This window comes from Equus asinus, chromosome 4 (assembly GCF_041296235.1).
Source record: "Equus asinus isolate D_3611 breed Donkey chromosome 4, EquAss-T2T_v2, whole genome shotgun sequence".
NCBI classification, from domain to species: domain Eukaryota; kingdom Metazoa; phylum Chordata; class Mammalia; order Perissodactyla; family Equidae; genus Equus; species Equus asinus.
Window position 1 is genome coordinate 128,110,850 of NC_091793.1, and position 19,708 is coordinate 128,130,557.

The 19,708-nt window shown below is 41.7% G+C and overlaps 1 protein-coding gene across 1 annotated transcript; it reads right to left on the reverse strand.

The window, feature by feature from the left end:
• Positions 1-5,829: 5,829 nt before the first annotated feature.
• CAVIN2 (caveolae associated protein 2) lies at positions 5,830-19,326 on the reverse strand. Its single transcript, XM_014837535.3, has 2 exons — positions 18,298-19,326; positions 5,830-8,205 (listed from the first exon to the last, which is right to left on the reverse strand). Exons 1-2 carry the CDS (start codon positions 18,778-18,780, stop codon positions 7,411-7,413), a joined length of 1,278 nt encoding a protein of 425 aa, XP_014693021.1. The 5' UTR covers positions 18,781-19,326; the 3' UTR covers positions 5,830-7,410.
• Positions 19,327-19,708: the final 382 nt, after the last annotated feature.

Genomic DNA, 19,708 nt, shown 5'->3' on the forward strand with positions numbered 1-19,708 from the left:
TTTTTAAGTTGGATGTAAAATTACTATAACTAAAGAAAGTCAAACTTTCTCATTGATTTCCATTGCATATTTTTATATATTCATCCCTGTCTCAGCCTAGAAAAGATATTATGTAACACTATAAATTAGGAATGTGTTTTCATGAGGGAAAATTCCCTAAAATCAAACAAACAAAACAAAAACCCAAAACAAAACCAATTTGAAAACTTTTGGCAAGATGGTGACTAAACGACAGTTTATTCCAGGGCATGCTGGGACTGCAGGAGGGGGAGCATGTCTGTCTGCTTTGTTCCTGTCTACCCAGTGAACCCAGTACCTCTCGCAGCTTTTGGCATACAGTATGTGCTCAATGTTTACTCGCTAATTAAAACAAATGAATGTGCTTGCTGTCAATGTTGCATTTTAAAGACTATAGGTTTTCTTCCACTCAGAGTCTCCCTCCCACCATTTTGTTTTGTACTTTAGAGCAGAGAAATTTCTATTCGTGTGTATTCTTTTTTTTTTTCTGCTTTATCTCCCCAAACCCCCCTGTACATAGTTGTATATCTTAGTTGCAGGTCCTTCTAGTTGTGGGATGTGGGACGCCGCCTCAATGTGGCCTGACGAGCGGTGCCATGTCCTCGCCCAGGACCCGAACCCTGGGCCGCCACAGCAGAGCGCACAAACTTAACCACTCGGCCACGGAGCTGGCCCCCGTGAGTATTCTTTAAGTCCACACACCTACCCCGTTCACAGTTTAGCTTCCTGCCATCTCTATCCTGGACATATATGGTGTGTTGCACAGCCAAGCTACGGTATCGCCATTAACTATCGTGAGAGACCATTTCTCAAATAACAATTTCCTTAAGGCTGAAGATTTGTTTTTCACTCAAATTATTTGTTCCCTCTTGCTTTGCTACTATTAAGTTCCAATTCTTTATGTAGGGGATTCTCAGCATTTTCCTATTCCTCAATAGATAGTTTCTAGATAGCAAAGACTCTTATTCTTCTGTCTTATCCACAGACACAGCATAGGTGCCCAATAAATGTAAATAAAACAAAATGAATACCTTTACTGGGAAAATGTTTCTTGCAGACAAAAACTGTGCTTATTGGATAATTCAGGCCTCACTGCTTTTACTTAGTCTTTAAAAAGTCTAGCTACAAGGTAGTTGAGAAGAATCTTTTGGTCTCTGACAGTACAAAGAATGACAGTATTAAAGAAAAAAGAGAGAACTAATGATTGTAGCAAAATTACACTCAACGTACATCAGTCTCCCTTTCTCTGGTTAATTTCAGGGGCAATCTCATAAACAAGGGTATTGCTTTTCTCTACCCATCCTGAAAGGGGGAGCTTCCTTTTAGTATGTAGGGATTTAAAATTGCTGACTTCAACTCCTTAGAAAACTTGATTTTTCAAATAAGGGCACATTCACAAGAACACATTCCCTTTCCCTGTATGTCATTGGGGTTCTGGAGACAATTAGCATGCAGTGGACCTTGGAGAACTCAGCTAATCCCTCTGCTTCCTTAGAGCTTCAAGAGGTTGCAAGGATAAAGTTTCTTCTTAACAAAGGACATCTTGCCCCTTGTGCTAAATCTGTATCAGTTTTATTCCCCAGCTCTTGAGTTCTGAAGGCTCAATTTAACATCCCCAAAATTGAGCAGTGTTCTTTCCCTTTAGTACCTCATTACTAACAATAAAGCGTTGAAGAATTGGAGTGTTGGCTGGCAATTTTGCTATGATATGTGGGAGAGCAGAGTGCAGACTTACTTTTTGTCATCTATAGGACCTACTGACAAGAGTAGATACTTTTCATCTGGAACATACAAATGGAATAGTCACATCCTAGGCTCAGTTTACCAAAAATACCAATCCCTTTGACATCCAAGGGCTCTGTAAGTAACCCCATAGGTAGCTAGCAAGGCTAATAACAAGAAGTGGTGCTTTCCCGTTAGAGAACATATACCCACCTTTCAATATGATTGGCAACTGTTGCCTCAGTGCGTTAACTATGCAGCATTAACAGCGATCTTTTCACACGTTCTGTAAGCTGCAAGAAAAAATGTCTTACAAGTTCTGGCAAGGGTATTTTTGCATTTTACATTTTCCTAAGAAGGTTTTTGTGCTTTTTCTCAAGGAAAATCCAATCCTGTTACTAGCTTTCTATTCTTGTGTCTGTGCCTCAGGCGAGGGAAGGAGAACCCAAGACCCTTCATCTCTGTAGACCAGGAGGCTTGAGACTGATGATCTGTGCTTAGGCTGCACCCAGGGAGCAGACAGTTATGATCAGCTTGTACAACACTTACAATGATTTGGGTTGTTGCCAAAAAGTACAAGCCAGGAGATTTTCATGTAAAAAGAAATCTGAAGTTTGGCCCTTCTTAAAAGAAGTTGAAGTTTTGGCAACACTGGGCCCGATTTCCTACATGGTAACTGGAGTTGAGTAGTGGCTGCCAGTTTGCCACAATCCAGGACGGCTCCTAGAATGTACCATCCCTTTTTGGGGATTAGAGAAAAGGCACCGCCTTCAGGCAGATGAATTATAGGGTGCCCCATCAGAGAGGACACGCGCACAGGTAATGGCTTTGCCACGATTGCTGCCACCTCCTTGAACCATGTCATGCACGTGAAAACCCTTTAGGCATTTGAGTTTGTGACCACTGCCAAGGCCTTTGAGAAGTCGCTGCCTGCAGCATACATCTTGATGAACAAGGGCTGGCCTGGAGGGTTTTCTTTGGTTGTCTGCCCACAGAAATGGAGATACCAGCATTTGTTTGACCTAGTGCCTGTGTTCCTGAGAAGACACCTGGACAATTTTGCAGGAATTATGTTCAGAGGCCAGTCTCCATACCTACAAGTTTCACCCCACTTCCCAAATCTCCACACTCCCCCACCTCCCATGCTGATTTGCCATTTGCTCCTTTTTCCAGCCTGTGTGTCCAGGCAGGATGTATTGATTTCTCTAACACGACACTGGGTTATGACTCCTTTAACTTAAAGAGTTTGAGGCCGTCTTCTTGTGCCATCTTTGAATAAGCTGCTTCCAGTATCCATCTCTGTTGACAGCTTGCCCTTATTAAACCATGCCCCAAAGTGAACCCTACAGCTACCGACACTGGATGATGCCAAGGACTTAGGAGTCCTGTGGAGCTTTGTGGCCTCAGCAGACCTGAATAATAATCTCTCTGTGGTTCCCCAAGAACCATGAGCTTTTTTCTGATCATTGGTATGACAATTATCAAAATCATTTACGAAGTGCAACTGTATGTGAGATGTTGTATAAGAAGCAATAAAATGAAGTTAATACTATACTGTCTGAGAGCTTATAAAGTGATTCATAACTAAGCACAGCTCAGTGATATAATTCAGAGTCTGTCTTGGCAGTAACCTGGATTTCAGACTGGGGTTGAGCACTGACTTTGACACTCAATAGTTATGTGACCTTGGACAAGTCTTTTAAGTCTGTGACCTTCAAAGGGAAAAACAGTTAAATTATAACATGATGGGTAAGAACTTCGAGTGGTTAAGAACTCTGGAGTTCCCTCCCACCACCATCTTACCTCCATCTTAGTTGTAGTAAATTAACTTCAAAAATCTCAGGGATAAAAACAGTACTTTCCTAATGGGATTTGTTTGATTAAATGAGATAATTCTTGTGTCTAGCATGGGGTAGGGACACAGTATTCTTGACCATTAGTGCCCAGCTTAGTGTAAAGTAAGCTATCAAAAAGGTTGGTTCCCTTTCCTCCATGCTGTGTCTGACTGCTTTGGGCACTAAGAATTCTAGCAAATGGGAGGGATGAATGGTTGCACTGCTAAGGACTTAGGAGCCCTGTGGAGCTTTGTGGCCTCAGCAGACCTGAATAATCTCTCTGTGGTTCCCCAAGAACCATGAGCTTTTTTCTGATCATTGGTATGACAATTATCAAAATCATTTACGAAGTGCAACTGTATGTGAGATGTTGTATAAGAAGCAATAAAATGAAGTTAATACTATACCGTCTGAGAGCTTATAAAGTGATTACTAAGCACAGCTCAGTGATATAATTCAGAGTAATGAATTGATTTTTCGGTGGAAAGTCTTTGAATGTATGAACAGCAAGCTGCTTTGCTGAGGGTGTGGCTTCTTAATTGGGCAATTTGATTAGAGAGTTAAAAATAATTTTAGTGTTTCAAATACTAGGGTAATACAATGGTTAAAACAACAAGAAGAATGTATCTTTAATAATGTCGGTTACTGCCTGTTCCCTTTAGGAATGAGTTCCTGGCTGCAGAAGTCTTTATCTTGACACCCAGATCAGGCAGAATATAAGGTCACAATGCCAAGTTCATCTGAAACTTGTTTTGCAGTGTCAGAGTCTAGGTTTTTAGGAAAAGACTTGTGGTTGCTATGGAACTGTTAATAATGATTGCTGTCTGTACCTCAATTCCTCATACTCCCAATCTCCAATAAAAAAATCACTTAGACTTGGGTTGTCAGGCTATAAACAAACTTTCGAGCAAGAATTAACTGGGCTTGGGCATTAGTGTCTTAATGTAGAAAATGACTTTCATTATGACCTTTACTTACACTAGCGGCTTGGCTATGTAGAAGGAGCTTCCAGTGTCCTAGCAGTGGACTGAAAGGCATGAGGTCCAAACCATGATCTTCTGCATGAGCAATGCTAAAAGCAGAAACATTTTGGGCTGTCATCATACAATAAATGTGAAAAATCTTTATTTTGTGCAGAACTGGCCTTAGTGTGGGTCTTTCATTTTCACGTATAAAAAGAAATTCAGCCATATACCAGACTCCTTAGTGGAAAGAGGCAAATATTCCTGGTGAAATATGTCTACATATTTAAAAAGATAAAATCTTGTAAAAGAAGTGACATCTTTGCTATATTTCTGTGAGATTTGTGATCCATGTAATAGATGCTTCTTACTTTTGAATTATATTTCTGAGATACAGATCTCAGTGCTTATTAACGTATAACCAATCTTTGGGGGAAAACTAATCCAGTTCTTGAGCTCCAGGCACATAAAGTTAGGAATGGCTTATTGGATGGGTGGGAAGAAGACACATCTAATTTGGAGACTGGCAGCTTCACCAGTATGCAAATATTTCAACAATAATGCAGAATAAATAGCTTCCATTTCCACAACGGCTGCTCTCTCTAATCCCTACAGAGTGTGTTTTCCAACAATTATCTGGCCTAATTCTGTTTTATTGCTTAGGATTTTAATGCTTCAAATGTGGAACATAGAAGAAATGTGATTGTCAGTGAGATCTAAAAAGATGCCTGAGTTTGGTTTTTCACTGACATGCAGATAGTTTACAGAATGAATGAAATAAGCATTTTTGAAAAGGAAATGTAAACATTACATTAGCTGTGGATCACCCAATTCCTTGGCTGTAAGAACGGACAGCAACTTTGTTAAGGTTCGGCAGGCATGTTTAGGGCCCGGAGTGAAATGAAGTCCTCTACCAAGTGTATGGCACTGCAGAAGACAAAGGTTTATCTGTGTGAATAAACTGAATGTACAATTCAACGCATTCATGTTTGCAGGGCAATTTAAGGTATTATAAGGTCTGGTAGCCAACAATATAAATGCAGATGGAACTATCAAATTCATCCAGCTGCGGCAATAAATTCAGATGCTCTCCAGTGCTGGCAAGGTGACGTCAAGAAAGTTAAACTTGAAGAATGAGGTTTGGATTTTTAAATGAGACCAGGGAAAAAAGAAAGCAGAGTTAATAGGGGAAATCAAGACTGAAACAATCAACATTTCAGCTACATTTGGAGGCTGGTTTGAAAATCAATTCTTTCTGCTTGTTCTCAAATTGCTCTGCCAAAAAACTGACATTGTTATATACTTTTTTATTTTTTGGTTTATTTAGTCTTCTTTAACACAGCCATTGTTAGTTCGACAATCTAATATTCGGGGTACATTATCACAAAATAAGGACATAGCTGTAGAGGTTACGCCATCAATACATTTGTTAATTCTATCCCTTTTACCAGACAAGGCCTAGTTTGTTACTACTGTCTTAGACTACCTCTATTTGTAAGGTTGCTTACAGTGAGTGCTACATACTGAAGGTTGGGAATTAGCTCCCTGGTATAACTGTCCTTAAACTATAATTTAATAGTTTTCTCAAAACATTAGCATTCTGTAATTTAAAGTAGATAAAACAAAATTTTAGTAGAATGTTAGTAAAACTTACCCTATCTAAATAAATGTGTACTTTTACATAAACACTAGCATGCTTTAAGAACATATTCATATTCCGTGAAATTAATAGATAAATAAAATATGACCTGGAATAAAATTACCATTACGTACAAAAAGGGAAAAACAGAATCCTTCCCAAACCTGTTGATTTTTAACATCTTATAACCTACATTACATCATTTGGAGTGTAAGCATTAATTCAAATTTGGAAACCATTACATTAAAGAATAGTATAATCCAACTTTCTACAAAAGCCAGTATGTATTAACTAATTTTGAAGATTTATGTTCATTCCAATATTAAAGAGACAACATCCTTTTGAACTTCCTTAGAGAAATATTTTTCATCTCTTTTATTTATTAAGAAAAAACGCAGCTTTAACATAGTAAAATGTTTTTATATCATTTGAAAATATTAGAAAATAAAAATATTATGAAGCTATAACATATTATTCCCGGATATATGAACTTTAGTATTGTTAGACTTGAACCACTATTGTAAATATTTTACTTCTAAGCACATACTTTTTCCTCTGTCTTCACTCTCTTTGGCATTCTTTGTTTCTCTTATTTTCCAACTTCTCCCTCTTAATTCTCTTTTTCTAATAGTCCAAACTTTTCTACATATCTTACTTCATTAGCTGAATAGTATTGTCTTTCAATTTTTCCTTCATTTTCAAAGAAACAATGGTTTCTGTTAAGTGAATATCCAACTAAACTTTATCTTCTACCTTTTAAAAAAAGTGTTTTCTTCTTAAAATATAAAGTAATGTCTTCAGCTTAAATACATATGTATGTTATATATCACACACTTGAAGACTAATTAGATTCTCAGAGTTCTGTGGAAATTCAATATATTACTGGTACGCTATTCAGCAAGCCTATGGAATGATAAAAAATGAATCATATTTCTTGACTAGTATCTTAAGTAGCCTCTGGTTTTTCTTATTAAGTCAAATCGACCAGTGTTTCTCAACTGCTCTATTTCTTCTTCCGGGCAATCTTGGAGAAATTCTACAGAAAAAGACCTAAGGACAAATTAGCAATGGCGCCCCTGGCAGGTTGCCTTCATAGTAGATCGTGGTCACGAGCGTGCAGCTCTCGGTAGTGATTCGTCACCTCCTGGGCAACAGCACCGAGCGAGCGGGCCTCCGTTTCTCCGGCCGGCTGCCCACCTGCCGGAAGCCCATGCGGGCGCGGCAGGCTGGGCGCTCAGGCCGTCTGGTCCACCTGCAGCACAGCCGGCTGCACCCGTTCCTCATCCGACTGCTCTGCCTCCTCGGAGGCTAGCACGTAGCCTCCCTCATAGCGCACCTTCTGTGCCTGTTCCAGGGCCACCGACTCTTCTTCTTCGTCTTCCACAATAGTCAAGTCGACGTTGCTGTCCAGGGGCGTGTTACTCCCTCTCGAGGCCGCCCTCGCAGCATCCCCCTCGGCACTCTGCCCTTCCACCAGGGCACCGTTGAGGGACGCCTCTGAAGCACCCTCCGCAAACGAGCTCTCCTCGTGGTCATTTAGCATCTGGTCACTGCTAGGCAACTCTTCTGACTTGGTCTCATTTTCTGCTGGGCTTTCTCCCTCTCGGACTTTCTTTCGACCGAAAGTGAGGGGAGAGACCTTGAAGGGGGAGCTTTTCCCTGAGGATACTTTCTGGTGATTGGAAGTGAGAGATTTCTTAATCTTCTCTCTCCTCTCTACAGATACGATCTTTGTCCCCAGCTGGTTCATCTTTTTCTCGATGTTCTGGCGAGAAAATGCCTTCTTGAGGCTATCCACTTTCCGGAGGCCGGATCTTTTTATTTTCTCTGCCCTGCTTTCTTCCATTTTTTCCTCTGTGCTGTCTTCCAGGGCCTCCTCATCGTGGGGCAATTCATCCTCCGATGAGAGGTCCACCGTGTGCAAGGTTTCCTCCAGGGACTTGTTTTCATCAGCAGGCTCCTCCTTCGCTTCCGCTGAGCTGGAAACTGGCTCTTTCATAAACACGCTGGCAGGGATCTCATTTGCTTCCTGAAAAGACGGACAATGTAGATTTCGTGTTAATAACACATTTCACAAATAGTCTTGCACTGCTGTAATTTGGGTGTGTGTGTTTTTGGCATGATAGAAAGCAAATGTTTGTGTCTTCAGTTTTCTAGAATGTGAAGAGTTAATGCTAAACTGGTCAAGTCATTCCCCCTAGGCTGGATAAAGCCAAGGGCTGCCTATTGGGAATATTATGAGGGCATCTGGCAAGGGCTCTATCAGTGACAGGAAGGGGGGGAAGTGGGCTGTGGTTCAGATAAACCAGGAAGCTGCCTAGATAAAGGAGCTAAAGTAAGTTACTGTGAACCCACAGGCCCTCTCTCTCCTTCCCTCCAGCTTGGTTCCTGCCAAAATCCCACTGCAAGAGAGCCTGGAGGTCAAGTTGGAAGATAAAAGGTGGGGGCAGGGGAGAGAACTGGGAAGTCCTCAAGTGTCAGACACCAGGCAAAGCCCTGATCAGGTTCCCTCCCCAACTAGAAGTCAGAAGTAAAAGTGTGGTCAACCTTGGTATCTGGTCAAAAGTGCACAATAATTTTACTGACGTAGTAATTTTAGAGTAAGAGAAGCAAGGGCCAGCCTTACTGGGGACCCAATCACAAAGCCTTGTGGTTTAGTATATCCTTTGTGGGCATTAATAAGGGGAGGTGGTACTATAGCCACTTTTAGAGTAGTTAGGGGGAATAATGCTGCCAGGCATAGTTTATGTAGCCCCTATACTTAATCAGGGCTTCCTTGGGCAAGAATACTTCACCCCAGCCTGGACCTAAGAGTGAGGGGAGAAGCTCAGGAACCTGCCCCTCCCCCTCACTATTCCCAGCACACCTCTGCCTCCAGCTTCTAGGCACAAGGCAAGGATCTGCTCCTTGCCACATCTCAGGACGCACACTCTGAGAACCTGCCTCCCGAGTGGAAGGAGACGGTTCTCCAGGATTGCTAAGCTGGAAGATCTGAATTCAGACAGACTTGCGTCATGCAACAGAGGGATCCCTTTGATTTTTATATTTTTCTTTGAATATTGGAAAATGAGAGCCAGCCAGGAAGGTGCCTTCACGTTTTCATTGAAGGAAATGGCCCAGTAGAAAGAATGTGTGACAGGAGGCCGGAGTCTCCGTCCTGGCTGTACTGCTAAGTGGCTGTATGGCTTTCAGCAAATAACTTAATCTCCTTGGGTCTCAGTTTCTTCCAAATATGAACAAGAGGATTTGACCTAGATTAACAGCTTTCAAGCTCCACTCCCAGGGGCGCTAGGGTGCTGCAAGAACGCTGAGGTGGGCCAGATTCCAGAGCCCACTGCCACCCAGGCTTCAGCCAGAGCCTCAATGTCACCTGATTACACTGTGGACAGCCCAGTGAACTTCCAGTTTGAAAAATAACTGGATTTAGTGAATATAAAAGTCTATCTGGGATCTAAATTTTATGCAAAGTGCATGTTAATGGGAAGAACTTCTCTTCTCGTTTTGCAATTTTGATTAACTAAAAGTTAATAAAATTGAGGTTATGATCAAAAACATACTCTCAAAGTGTGCCTGCATATATCTACTACAAAGACAAAATCGACCATTTTGATATGGAGAAACTTAAAAATTCCTCTCCTTGCTAAGCACCGAATGAAAAGATACAGCTGTGTCTCCCCATCACACACATGTACTCACACCAGAGTCCTTTCCATAAATTGGTTAGAAACAAAGGATAAAGTCTTGGGTAGTGGTAAAAAGCAGAACATCTGGTTAAATAGAATCCTTGGTGGAGTGAAGAAATCATAGATTCTGTTTCCCAAAGCTCTCTTCGTACCCTCCCATTTAGAATGTCAAAGAAAGTGTCAGGAACATAGGGTAGAAGACAAAGGAAAAAATTGAAAGGAGTATGGGATTCCCACAGTCATTTATGACATGGACTCTTACCAAGAGCAACTTTCCTGTGTTTCAAGGTTCAACTTGCCTTCATTTCCTTGGCCTGTGGTCCCCCTAGGGTCTGGACTTTTACCTCGTGTTCACTGCTGCGTCCCAGTGACTAGCATAGTTCCTGGCAGTTCAACAGCTGTTTGTTACCTGAATGCATGTTGGGTAAGATGGCTTTCCAAGACAGCCCTGAGGTGGCTGGGGTGGAGACTGCCCCTCCATTGGGCAGGCCTGAGGGCTACAAAAGAATGGGTTTAACTCTGTGTCTAGAAGGAAGTTTGCTGACTGCTGCTGCCACTGGGAAATGAGAAGATCCTAAGGCCTAAGATGCACATTTTAAAGAAAGGATTTGATTCTCAGTGGATGAGTATTACTGAAAGAGGGGCAGACAGCAGAAATAGCTAGGGCTCTGATGCTTAGTCCAGAAACAAAATTACTTCTGTGGTTTGATGAGAGGGTTGGGAAGATTTGGCAGGAGTTGCCTACAGAAAAGGAAGAAACCAAGAGCTCAGTGAAATGTTATTAAAAGTCCTCAGTGAAGAAGGCATACATTCAGGCGGAGGAGTGTAAACATAAGCCTTGGTTACTAGAGAAGAGGTATGTTTCGTATAGTATAATCTCTCAGGGTAATCAAAGAATTACCCTGATAACTCCCCTTTCTTCAACCTTGACAAAAAGTAGACATATTAATTGTACTTGTAAAAGAATTAAACTAATGCTATTGCATTTTTTTCTTAAATGAAAATTTTATTATTAAAAAAAGCATAGTTACTACCGAGTCTTAGACTCTTGTGTCTCCCGTCATGTGTCGTTGACAGGTTGAGGAAAGTGCATTCTCAGGTGAGTCAGAAGTGATCGGTGGTAGATACACACTACATGTAGGAGCTCAGTCAAGGGAAGGTGGGAAACCCAAGTAAACTCTTGTACAAAGCCACGGAAATTTACACAAGAGTTCTTTGATGCCAACTATGAAAATAAACCCAGTGGGAAGAGACATAATCCAGAATGAGTTGGATGTGTCTTTATGCAACTGGAAACAAGTAAGATGTGTCTTCTTGGCTAACTGCTATGCTTCTGCTGTCATTTTAATTACTCCAGCAGTATTTTGTGTTCTGTCTACTGGACAGTGTTTATTTTGTGGCTTCTTATGGCATCCACTCTGGAGGTAAGCCCTTTCCTTTCACACAGAAATTTGTGAATGTTCAAGCACATGTCGGTCTTACTTTCCATAACGATTGTTTAGAAGCAGAAAATACCGACACTTTTCAAAATCTCTATTCTTTAGTAAAAGATATGCCTGGTATTTGACTGTGAAGTAACTGTTATGATGGTGAAAATTCAACTTGAATTTCAGACAGTGGATCCTCCGTAACTGCACTGTCTCCCAGGGGCCCAGTCTTACCTGCACACGTGTCCTTGCTCAGTCCTCTCACACACACCTCACAGAAATGCCTGATATTTCACCTGTCTACTGGTGAGGGGACACTTCTGCCTTCAGCCTTCTTTCGTAATGTTTTAATCGGCTTTCTCTTACCGATTCCGAGATTGATGGCTCTTTCAAGGGGGAAGAGGCTCTAATGTACATCCTCAATTCTGTCACCTCCTTAGTTATGCTGGTTCCCCATATATCTGCTTAGGAGCATGATTCCGTAACACGGCATTAAGAATCCCTTGTGAGTAGCCTTGCTTCCATGGGTAGTTCTGCACGACAGGGGCCCCCAGCAGCAGCTGACTGTTTGCCCTACAGATTTGTTTTCAAAAAGGTACTCAGCCTCCACTGACGGCAGCTGCTCTTGGTTCTGACCTTTCACAAGGACCCTTAGGAATTTTTCAAAGGAAGGGAGAATTAAACAGCACACTTCAAACATATATGAATGATATGTTTGCAGCGTAAAAGAAAAAGAATGGAAAGAACTCTTGAGAAGTGGCATTTTTCCTTGCACTTTAGCTTATTTGCTGTTTATATGGATTCTTGTGAACTAATAGTCCCAGGCGTGCATGTAGATATCAACACAGAGAAACTTGCCAACGTGCTGGGGACTTCTTGGGCTGGAGCCCACGGAAGCAAATTTCCTTTGCACATATATAGATGTGCACACTTTAAAAGAGGAGACCCTATGACTAACGTTAGAAAAGGAAGCCTACAGTAAGTCATTTAAAAGCTTGAATGAGGAGAGAGAAGCCAGCAGTTTGCTCTCCTGTCACCAATTTACCATCCCCATTGTTAGAAGAAAATAACAAAGGCCATCATATTCCCACAGGGATGTGGTGGCATCCTGGAGGGGTATGAGGACCATAAATTTGCGTCCATGAAATGTTTTATCCAATAGTTTCTAAATACTAGTTATTAAAATGGAACTGTGCCCACCTGACATTCTGATTTACAGGTCTCTTTTACACATTGATGTTTTTTTCCGATCTGTGTTTCTGAGGTATAGATTGCCAAGTGGATAAAGCCACTGATTAGAACTACACCCTAAGGCAGTTGTCGGTGGAATCAGCAAGTCATAAGAATAAAATGCATTAGTTATAATCCCTGAGCAGTCCTTCACATTCTGCAGAATTTAAAAGTTTCATTATTTTTCAGTGTTATCAAGGGTTCAATTCTTTTTTAAGATCACACTGGTTAGGTGTTCTTTGTTACACACAAAAAAACCCAAAACAAACAAAACAAAAAAGAAATCACACTGAATTATTTAAAAGCTGATGAAGAAAAACCCAGGAAACATGAACTTTGCCATAGTGGGATTATAGTGTTTGTTTTTCCTCATTTCAGAATTCAGCTCTATAATTTCCATTATTAATAAAATGCATTGCTATTCATTTTGTTTCTGTCACTTTGTTTCTCAGGGCCTCTGCTTCTTTGATATAAAATGAGGTTAAACTAAATGATTACGAAGGTGCTTTCCAGCTCTAAAAAATTTGATTCTGTGATAGTAACCTAAATCCCATGAAAAATAATTAGCAAATTGTAGAAGCAATCTCCTAGTGTCCTGATGTCAAACATGTTTTGTTTCATGCAAGAATCAAAACTGTAGGACCTGAGCTGCGCTGGAGAACATTTTTCATGCATTCCATTCAAACAGATATAGATTAGAAAACACAGAAGGGGCAACATTGACTTAGATGGGCTGCATTTGAGAAAGCGTGTAGTTTTTTAATGTATGAGGGAAAGTAATGATTCTTTTGAAGAAATACCAATAACAATCAGTTATTCCTTCAGAGTGCCTGAGGCAGTGCTGCCATTCAGTAAGTGAAAATAATAACAGTAAGAACTAGTATTTTGTTTATCTCATAAACTAAAAGGGCACTGGATAAGTAGCACACCAAAACCAATATCCCATTATGGGAAAGTTAGTCAATGTGATAAAATTATCGTGAGTTGTCATATAAAGGTGTCTTTATTATCTCCATCCCCATTTCTTCTAAGTCTGTACTAATTTAGCAGTTTTCAGGGCTGTGGCTTTGGATAGACAAAGTACAGCCTTTTAAAAAAAATTCAATTTTAAAATAGTCTGAAAATGTTACACTTTTTGTACCTTTCTAAAATTCTGATCTCATCGAAGGAACCCAAATGATGAATATTTGAGCACACTTATAGGCTTGATTCTCCACAAATGTATCCACAGTAAATATCTAACATCTACTCTTTTCACCCAATTTCACAATTTTCTGTGGATGAAAGTGTAAGCTGTCTGTGAGTACTCTCCTTTTGTTCCCGGGATTTGAAATCGTTCCCAAACTGCTTTTTCAAATAGTCATTACTAGAACTTTAAGAGGATAGAAGTGGGCATCACCCCCTCAGGGCCAGTTACCTGTGAAATTCAAATCTCTTCAATCAAGGGAGAAAATTTCCTCTTAACTGTAAATTCACTGATTTTCTGTACAAATTCTATTTTTAGTATAAGATAGCCATATTACAGACAAAGAATTTGTCTTATTAGTCGTTAGCGTTTGCTTTTTGATCAGCCACCCTCCGAGTCTTATTTCATCTATGCTGAGTCCCGTCAGAGTATTTTGAATTCAAACATTGATCTTAGGCTATTATCAAAAAAAATGTAAAAAAGAAAGCTGTAAGGTTAACAAGGATTTTATGACTTATTTTATTGCTCAAAGGGAGCTGACTTTCCTCCAGTTTTAGATGGTACTAGTTATAATTTGAAGTAATCACTAAGGCATGAGAGGCTTCACAGCTCCAACAATGTTGTAAGTTCAGCACAGATTTAAGTAAATAAACGACATGTTTTGAATAGGACAAAGCCTGGAGTTTTAGAAAATGCTAACGTGTGAGGCAACCAACCAATCAACCAAACAAGAGGCACCTGCAGATTTTGGAGACCACAAACAGGATTTTTCAAACCGGAAATGTAATCTTTGAAACACAACAGTACGAAATACGTTCAAGTCAGGTGACAGACTTTCTCTCCTCACTCTCTTCTTGTATTTTCACATTAATTTTTTTGTCTTAAACTAGAAAACCAATGGATTTAGTAAGGGAAAGTCTAGCATAGGGTTCATGTGGACTGAAATGACAAATTACTTAAAGACAAAAAGCTAAGGTGCCTGATACATTATCCATCCTCCTCATTCTCGGCAGGTCTAGGAAACATCCAACCTCTGCCACGCTGTGAAGACTGCACTGCTACTAGAAGGGTCTATTTAGGGTGGGCCCTTTGGGCAGGCGCCTTTGCTTTCATGGAGCGGTGGTGACATAAAACTAATTTCAACATGGTAGTTGTCGTGCAATGTATGGCAGGGAGTGGGGGAGTGGGAGTGTGGCAGAGTGTGTGTTTGTGTGTGTGTGTGTGTATTTAGCTTTTAATAAATACCAACTAAAATAGCATAAGCAAAGCTGTTTTAAGATCCTGGGTACGGTAGGGTCAGCTTTTACTCAAGAGCCCTATTTCTAACAAGCAAAAGTCCAGCTTCCTTTCCATGCAAATGCATTTCAGATCCACCCAGGAAGAGCTTCTAGTCCTTGAGTTCTGACACCACGCTAGTCACTAGCCATTTTAAATACATTATTCCATTTATTCCTCACCCTATGAGAGAGATACGAGGGAGGCAGCATTAACGTTTAAGAGTACACACTTTGGAATCAATGTAAGTTCATATCCCAGCTTCACCGCTTGCTTAGTAAATAACTTTAGACGAGATATAAACATCTGTGAAGCTCAGCATCCTCATCTGTAAATTAGGGATGTAGAGAGCAGAATTTGCCACCCCAAAATGTGTCTCTTTGGCTTGAGGATTATTTTGGGTTGATTATTTTTAAGAACCAAAGACTCAAGGAGAAACTTTGACCTTCGCCCAAACTGTCTAAAAGAATTTAAGACAGAAGGCCTGTTTCAGGAGGAGCGATCACCATAGATAACTCTAGTACAATATGAACTAGGTGTGGTGGACAGGGAGGAAGGCCCCTTTGATCAAAGTTCTCTCTGGGTCCCATTGTCTCTAGATATTTGCTTACCAAACATTAACTCTCTTCATCTCCCTGTAAACTGGCTTCTTTCCCTTTGGAGTCCTACACCTCTATGTCCTTTCCCTTAGTCCAGAAAGATATGTATACCTCATCTGCCTGACTGTCTTGGAATTTTTCATGCTTATGTGAATTTCCCATGCAGATGTATTAAATTTAATTTTCTCCTGTTAACCTGCCTTGTGTCTTTTTAATTATTCGACCAGCCATAAGAACCAAGAGGGGAAGGGGGGGAATTCCTCACCCCCTACAGGGGCAAATGAGATAATGCATAGAAAGATGCTTAGCAGAGTATGTAGACTTATTAACAAGTCAAAATTTTTTTCTCTTATTAATATTCTCAGTGTATAGATGAGGAAACAGAAGCTTGGAGAAGCTAAAAAATGTGCACAAGATTACATAGTTGGCAAGTGGTGAAACTAGGATTTGAACCAGTGTCTATATGACACAATTTATCTTCTCAACCCCTATGTTGGACCATTCTCTACCACAAGTTATTATTTCATCCATTGGCATAATTACTACCCTAGAAACCTTTACTTTAAGAAAGATCAAGAGAAAGAGCAACCTTTCAACAGAGGGACTGCCCTTGTATTTGTTTTTTCAAAATGATCATCTAGAATGCCTTGAGAGTTGAGATTTCTAACATCGCTTAGGTTAATAAAGAATCTTACACGGCTTAAGAAAGTCCACTTCCCTGCCTCTAGTTCCTTGCCTCCTAAACGGCTGTTCAAAAAAAGTGTCCCTGGGGGCTGTTTGCTAAGAGGGCCAAACTGGAGCCTGAACACATTGCTTTGGACTCTCTTAGCTCCCACCTTGGTCTTGAGCACCCATTTCAGCTTTTACTCACTTTATGGAGAATTCCTACCATTTCTGGCTGCAATTTCACACCCGTCAATCCAATGTGACAAACCAGGAGACCATGGCAGGGTTGCAACAGCAGCATGTGTCTTTAAGTTTCCCAACGGTTGTTTTTTTAAATGTCAGCTTTACGGTTCTCTTGAATTTTTAGTCACGTATCTTCTCCATCCCTCCCCCAGCATCTACAGAACATCCCTGGCAAAACAAAACAAACCCAATCCGGACAAATTGTGATTTCCTTTACTAGATAAATATTTCTTTTTTTCCTCCTTAATGGAGGGATAGGACAAGAGATAATCTCCCTGATTCATTCTGGAAGAAGGGAAATTTCCTTTGATGACTCAGATTTAAACAGGTCTGTACATGTTTGGTTTTGTTTGGAGATCAGTATTTAATTTAGAAATGCCTTGAGAGCTGAGATTTCTAATATCTTTTAGGCTAATAAAGTAAGGATCTTACATGGCTTAAGAAAGGCCCAGCTACGCATCTCTTTTCAGCTCATCTGGTGCATGAAAAGCTATTCTATTTGCATTAAAAGCCAAAAAATTTCCGGGCTGCCAAAGCCTGCAAGGTATAGGAGGACATCAGCTGCCTGAAGCTTTTCAACATCAAGTGCAATTTGGGGAGGACAGAAAAGCAGCGAGATGAGTCTTTCCTTTTATGGGGGAAGGAGGCTTAGGTTCTGACTTGGCAGAGCAGATTCATTTAGAAAAAGAAGGATCCCTCCGTTTAAATTCCAATTTCTAAATCTCTCTTGGGAGATGAAGGCTCTCTTGTGTGCCTTTCACAATCAAACAGTTGGTTATAGCCTCTCCCCTCCATGGCTTTGAAATCTCTCCTATTCAGATGGTCACAACAAGGCAGCCCTGGGGCAGGGATGGCAATTGCTTCCTGGGCTCTGTGCTGGCTGGGTTCCACCGGGCGGAAGGGCTTCCAGCATTAGGCAGGGCTGCCCACCACTTGGCGGGAACAACAGCCCCACGCAATCCCCCTGTCCCCAAATAGCCTTTGGTGACATTAATTGCATCATTGATACATTAAAAAAATTAAGTGGCCTTTTCATTCTAAGGCAACCGTTCAAGGAGCAAATACTCAAGGCTAGCCTTTGTAACTACAACTGATAACACTGCTTTCATTTTACTTTACAGTTGAAGTCTCTCTGAGGAATGAGAAATATATCTAGTGTGTTAGTAAAGAGTTACGCTCTGTATTTTTAGTGCATCATTTGCTAGAAAAGAACTCAACAAGATTGCTTTGGCCAGAAGTCTTAAGAGGAAGAGGCTAGTTCAGCTCTAATGGAATCAGTCTTCAAGACTTGGTTAGTCCCCACATCGTTGGTAGCCTTTGGCAAAGGGGTGCTTTAAACAGTTATGAGCCTGACTTCTTAATTTAAAAAAAAACCACTCACATGATTACCTCATTTCCACAAAGAATTAAGAAACAGCCACTGAGTTAATTTGCCCTGTCCAGCTAACAGCTGCAGCCGGAGTCCCACGTTCATAATGCAAAGAGACAAATGAATTTGACTAGGGTGCACGCACCTGCTGACCTTCCCAGTCTGTGTGCAGTGCACTTGGGTGCTTCCTGACAGATGATCCCGGCCTACTAACCCCTGGGGCATCTGCCTTGGGTTTAGGCTGCTGAGACCTGGGAAATGCCCACCCCTGGGTGCAGATTTCATTCACGTTCGCCTGCTGAAGGCAGACAGGGACAATGCTTTGTGTGTATGATCCCTGACAGGCAGGACAGATGTACAAATTGCTGCGAGAGCCAGGCCGACTGAGATCATGAATGTTGAGGAGTCCCAGCCGGGTCGGAGGAGGAGCAGGGAGCACTCACCTGGAAGATGAGCACTTTGAAATGGTTGCGTCTGAGGAGCTGGGCATGGTTGTTCTCCAGCCGCTTCACCTGCGCGCACTGCCTCTCCATGCGTTCCTTGACAGCGCGTGTGTGAGCGCTGACCTTGCGGGACTTCTCCAGCAGCTTGCTCACCGTGTTGCTGGTGGAGGCCTGGTACTTGGAGAGCTTGGTGAGGTCGTTCTGGATGCCCTTCACGGAGCCCTCGAGGCTGATCTGCCGCTGCTCCATCTTGTGCTGGTTCTCCTGCACGGCATCCAGCATGTTCACCAGCTTTTCCAGGAGCGTGAGCACTGTCACGGCGTTCACCTGCGAGTTGTCCCGGAGGGCCTCCTCCGTGCTCCCCAAGTTCAGGCTGGGGCTCGGCGTGGAGGAGGGTACCGGGCTGGAGCTGGCTGGCTTCTCCTGCCGCGGGTCAGAAGCCCGCAGCTGGAACTTTTCAGCTTGAGTAGCGTCCTCCCCCATGGCTGGACAGGTGGGAACGCTCTCCTTGCTCCGGCGGGAAGGGCTGTGGAGAGGGGCACACAGCGAGGCCCCCGGGTTTGATCTCAGAGTACCGCTCTCTAGGACTGGCAGAGGTTCAGACAAGCAACAACTGGCTACACTGATCAGGGGAACTGCATTCCAGCTGCTCTTAAAAGTCCTACTCCACCCAGTGGGAGGCGAAGGTTACAGAACTGAGGCGCTCTCAGGGTTCAGGAGCATGCACACACTTCCTCACCGCATTCTCCTCGACACAGGGCACTTTCCGGCAGGTTTAGCTTTCCTTTCCTACTCCTCTTCCCTTAAAAAAGTACGTTCAATGCCATATTTCAATCATGACTTCATCTAGAGGCGGAGAAAAACATGCTAATTTGGCCCAGCTCCACAGCCTGCAATTGGCTAAAGCCTGTAAACTTTTCTCTGGCTGCTATGCTACAGATGTAACAGAGCGCCTGTTTTTTTTCCTGGATACGAGTTATTGTAACGGAAAGTATTGTTTGTATTTGCCCTCCAGCTGACTGATGGGCTGCAGAACTGCCGGCTCGTGTCCTACTGGGAGGGGCCAAATTTAAAGGGTCCTTGCAGCCAAGCTTGTATTGTTAGTTTTTAATTTCCAGAGGACTGGAAGTACCCCTGATGATGACAAGGAATACCGCCCAGTTCTTGCAACTGGGGATACAAGATAAGTTGAAAGAGACAACTTCAAGGATGTTAAAACGTGTAATACTGTTATGGACTATTATGTAATAGATGGAAAATTTTTGAATGATCGCTTTTTGTTTTTTAAACGTAGAGTTTCTTTTGAGGAGTAAAATTGAAAGAGGAAAAACCAAAAAATAAAGCATGGTCACTTTAAGAACTTACCATGCTGACTTGTTTTGACTAATTTTGAATCTGTGCTGAGAGTTTC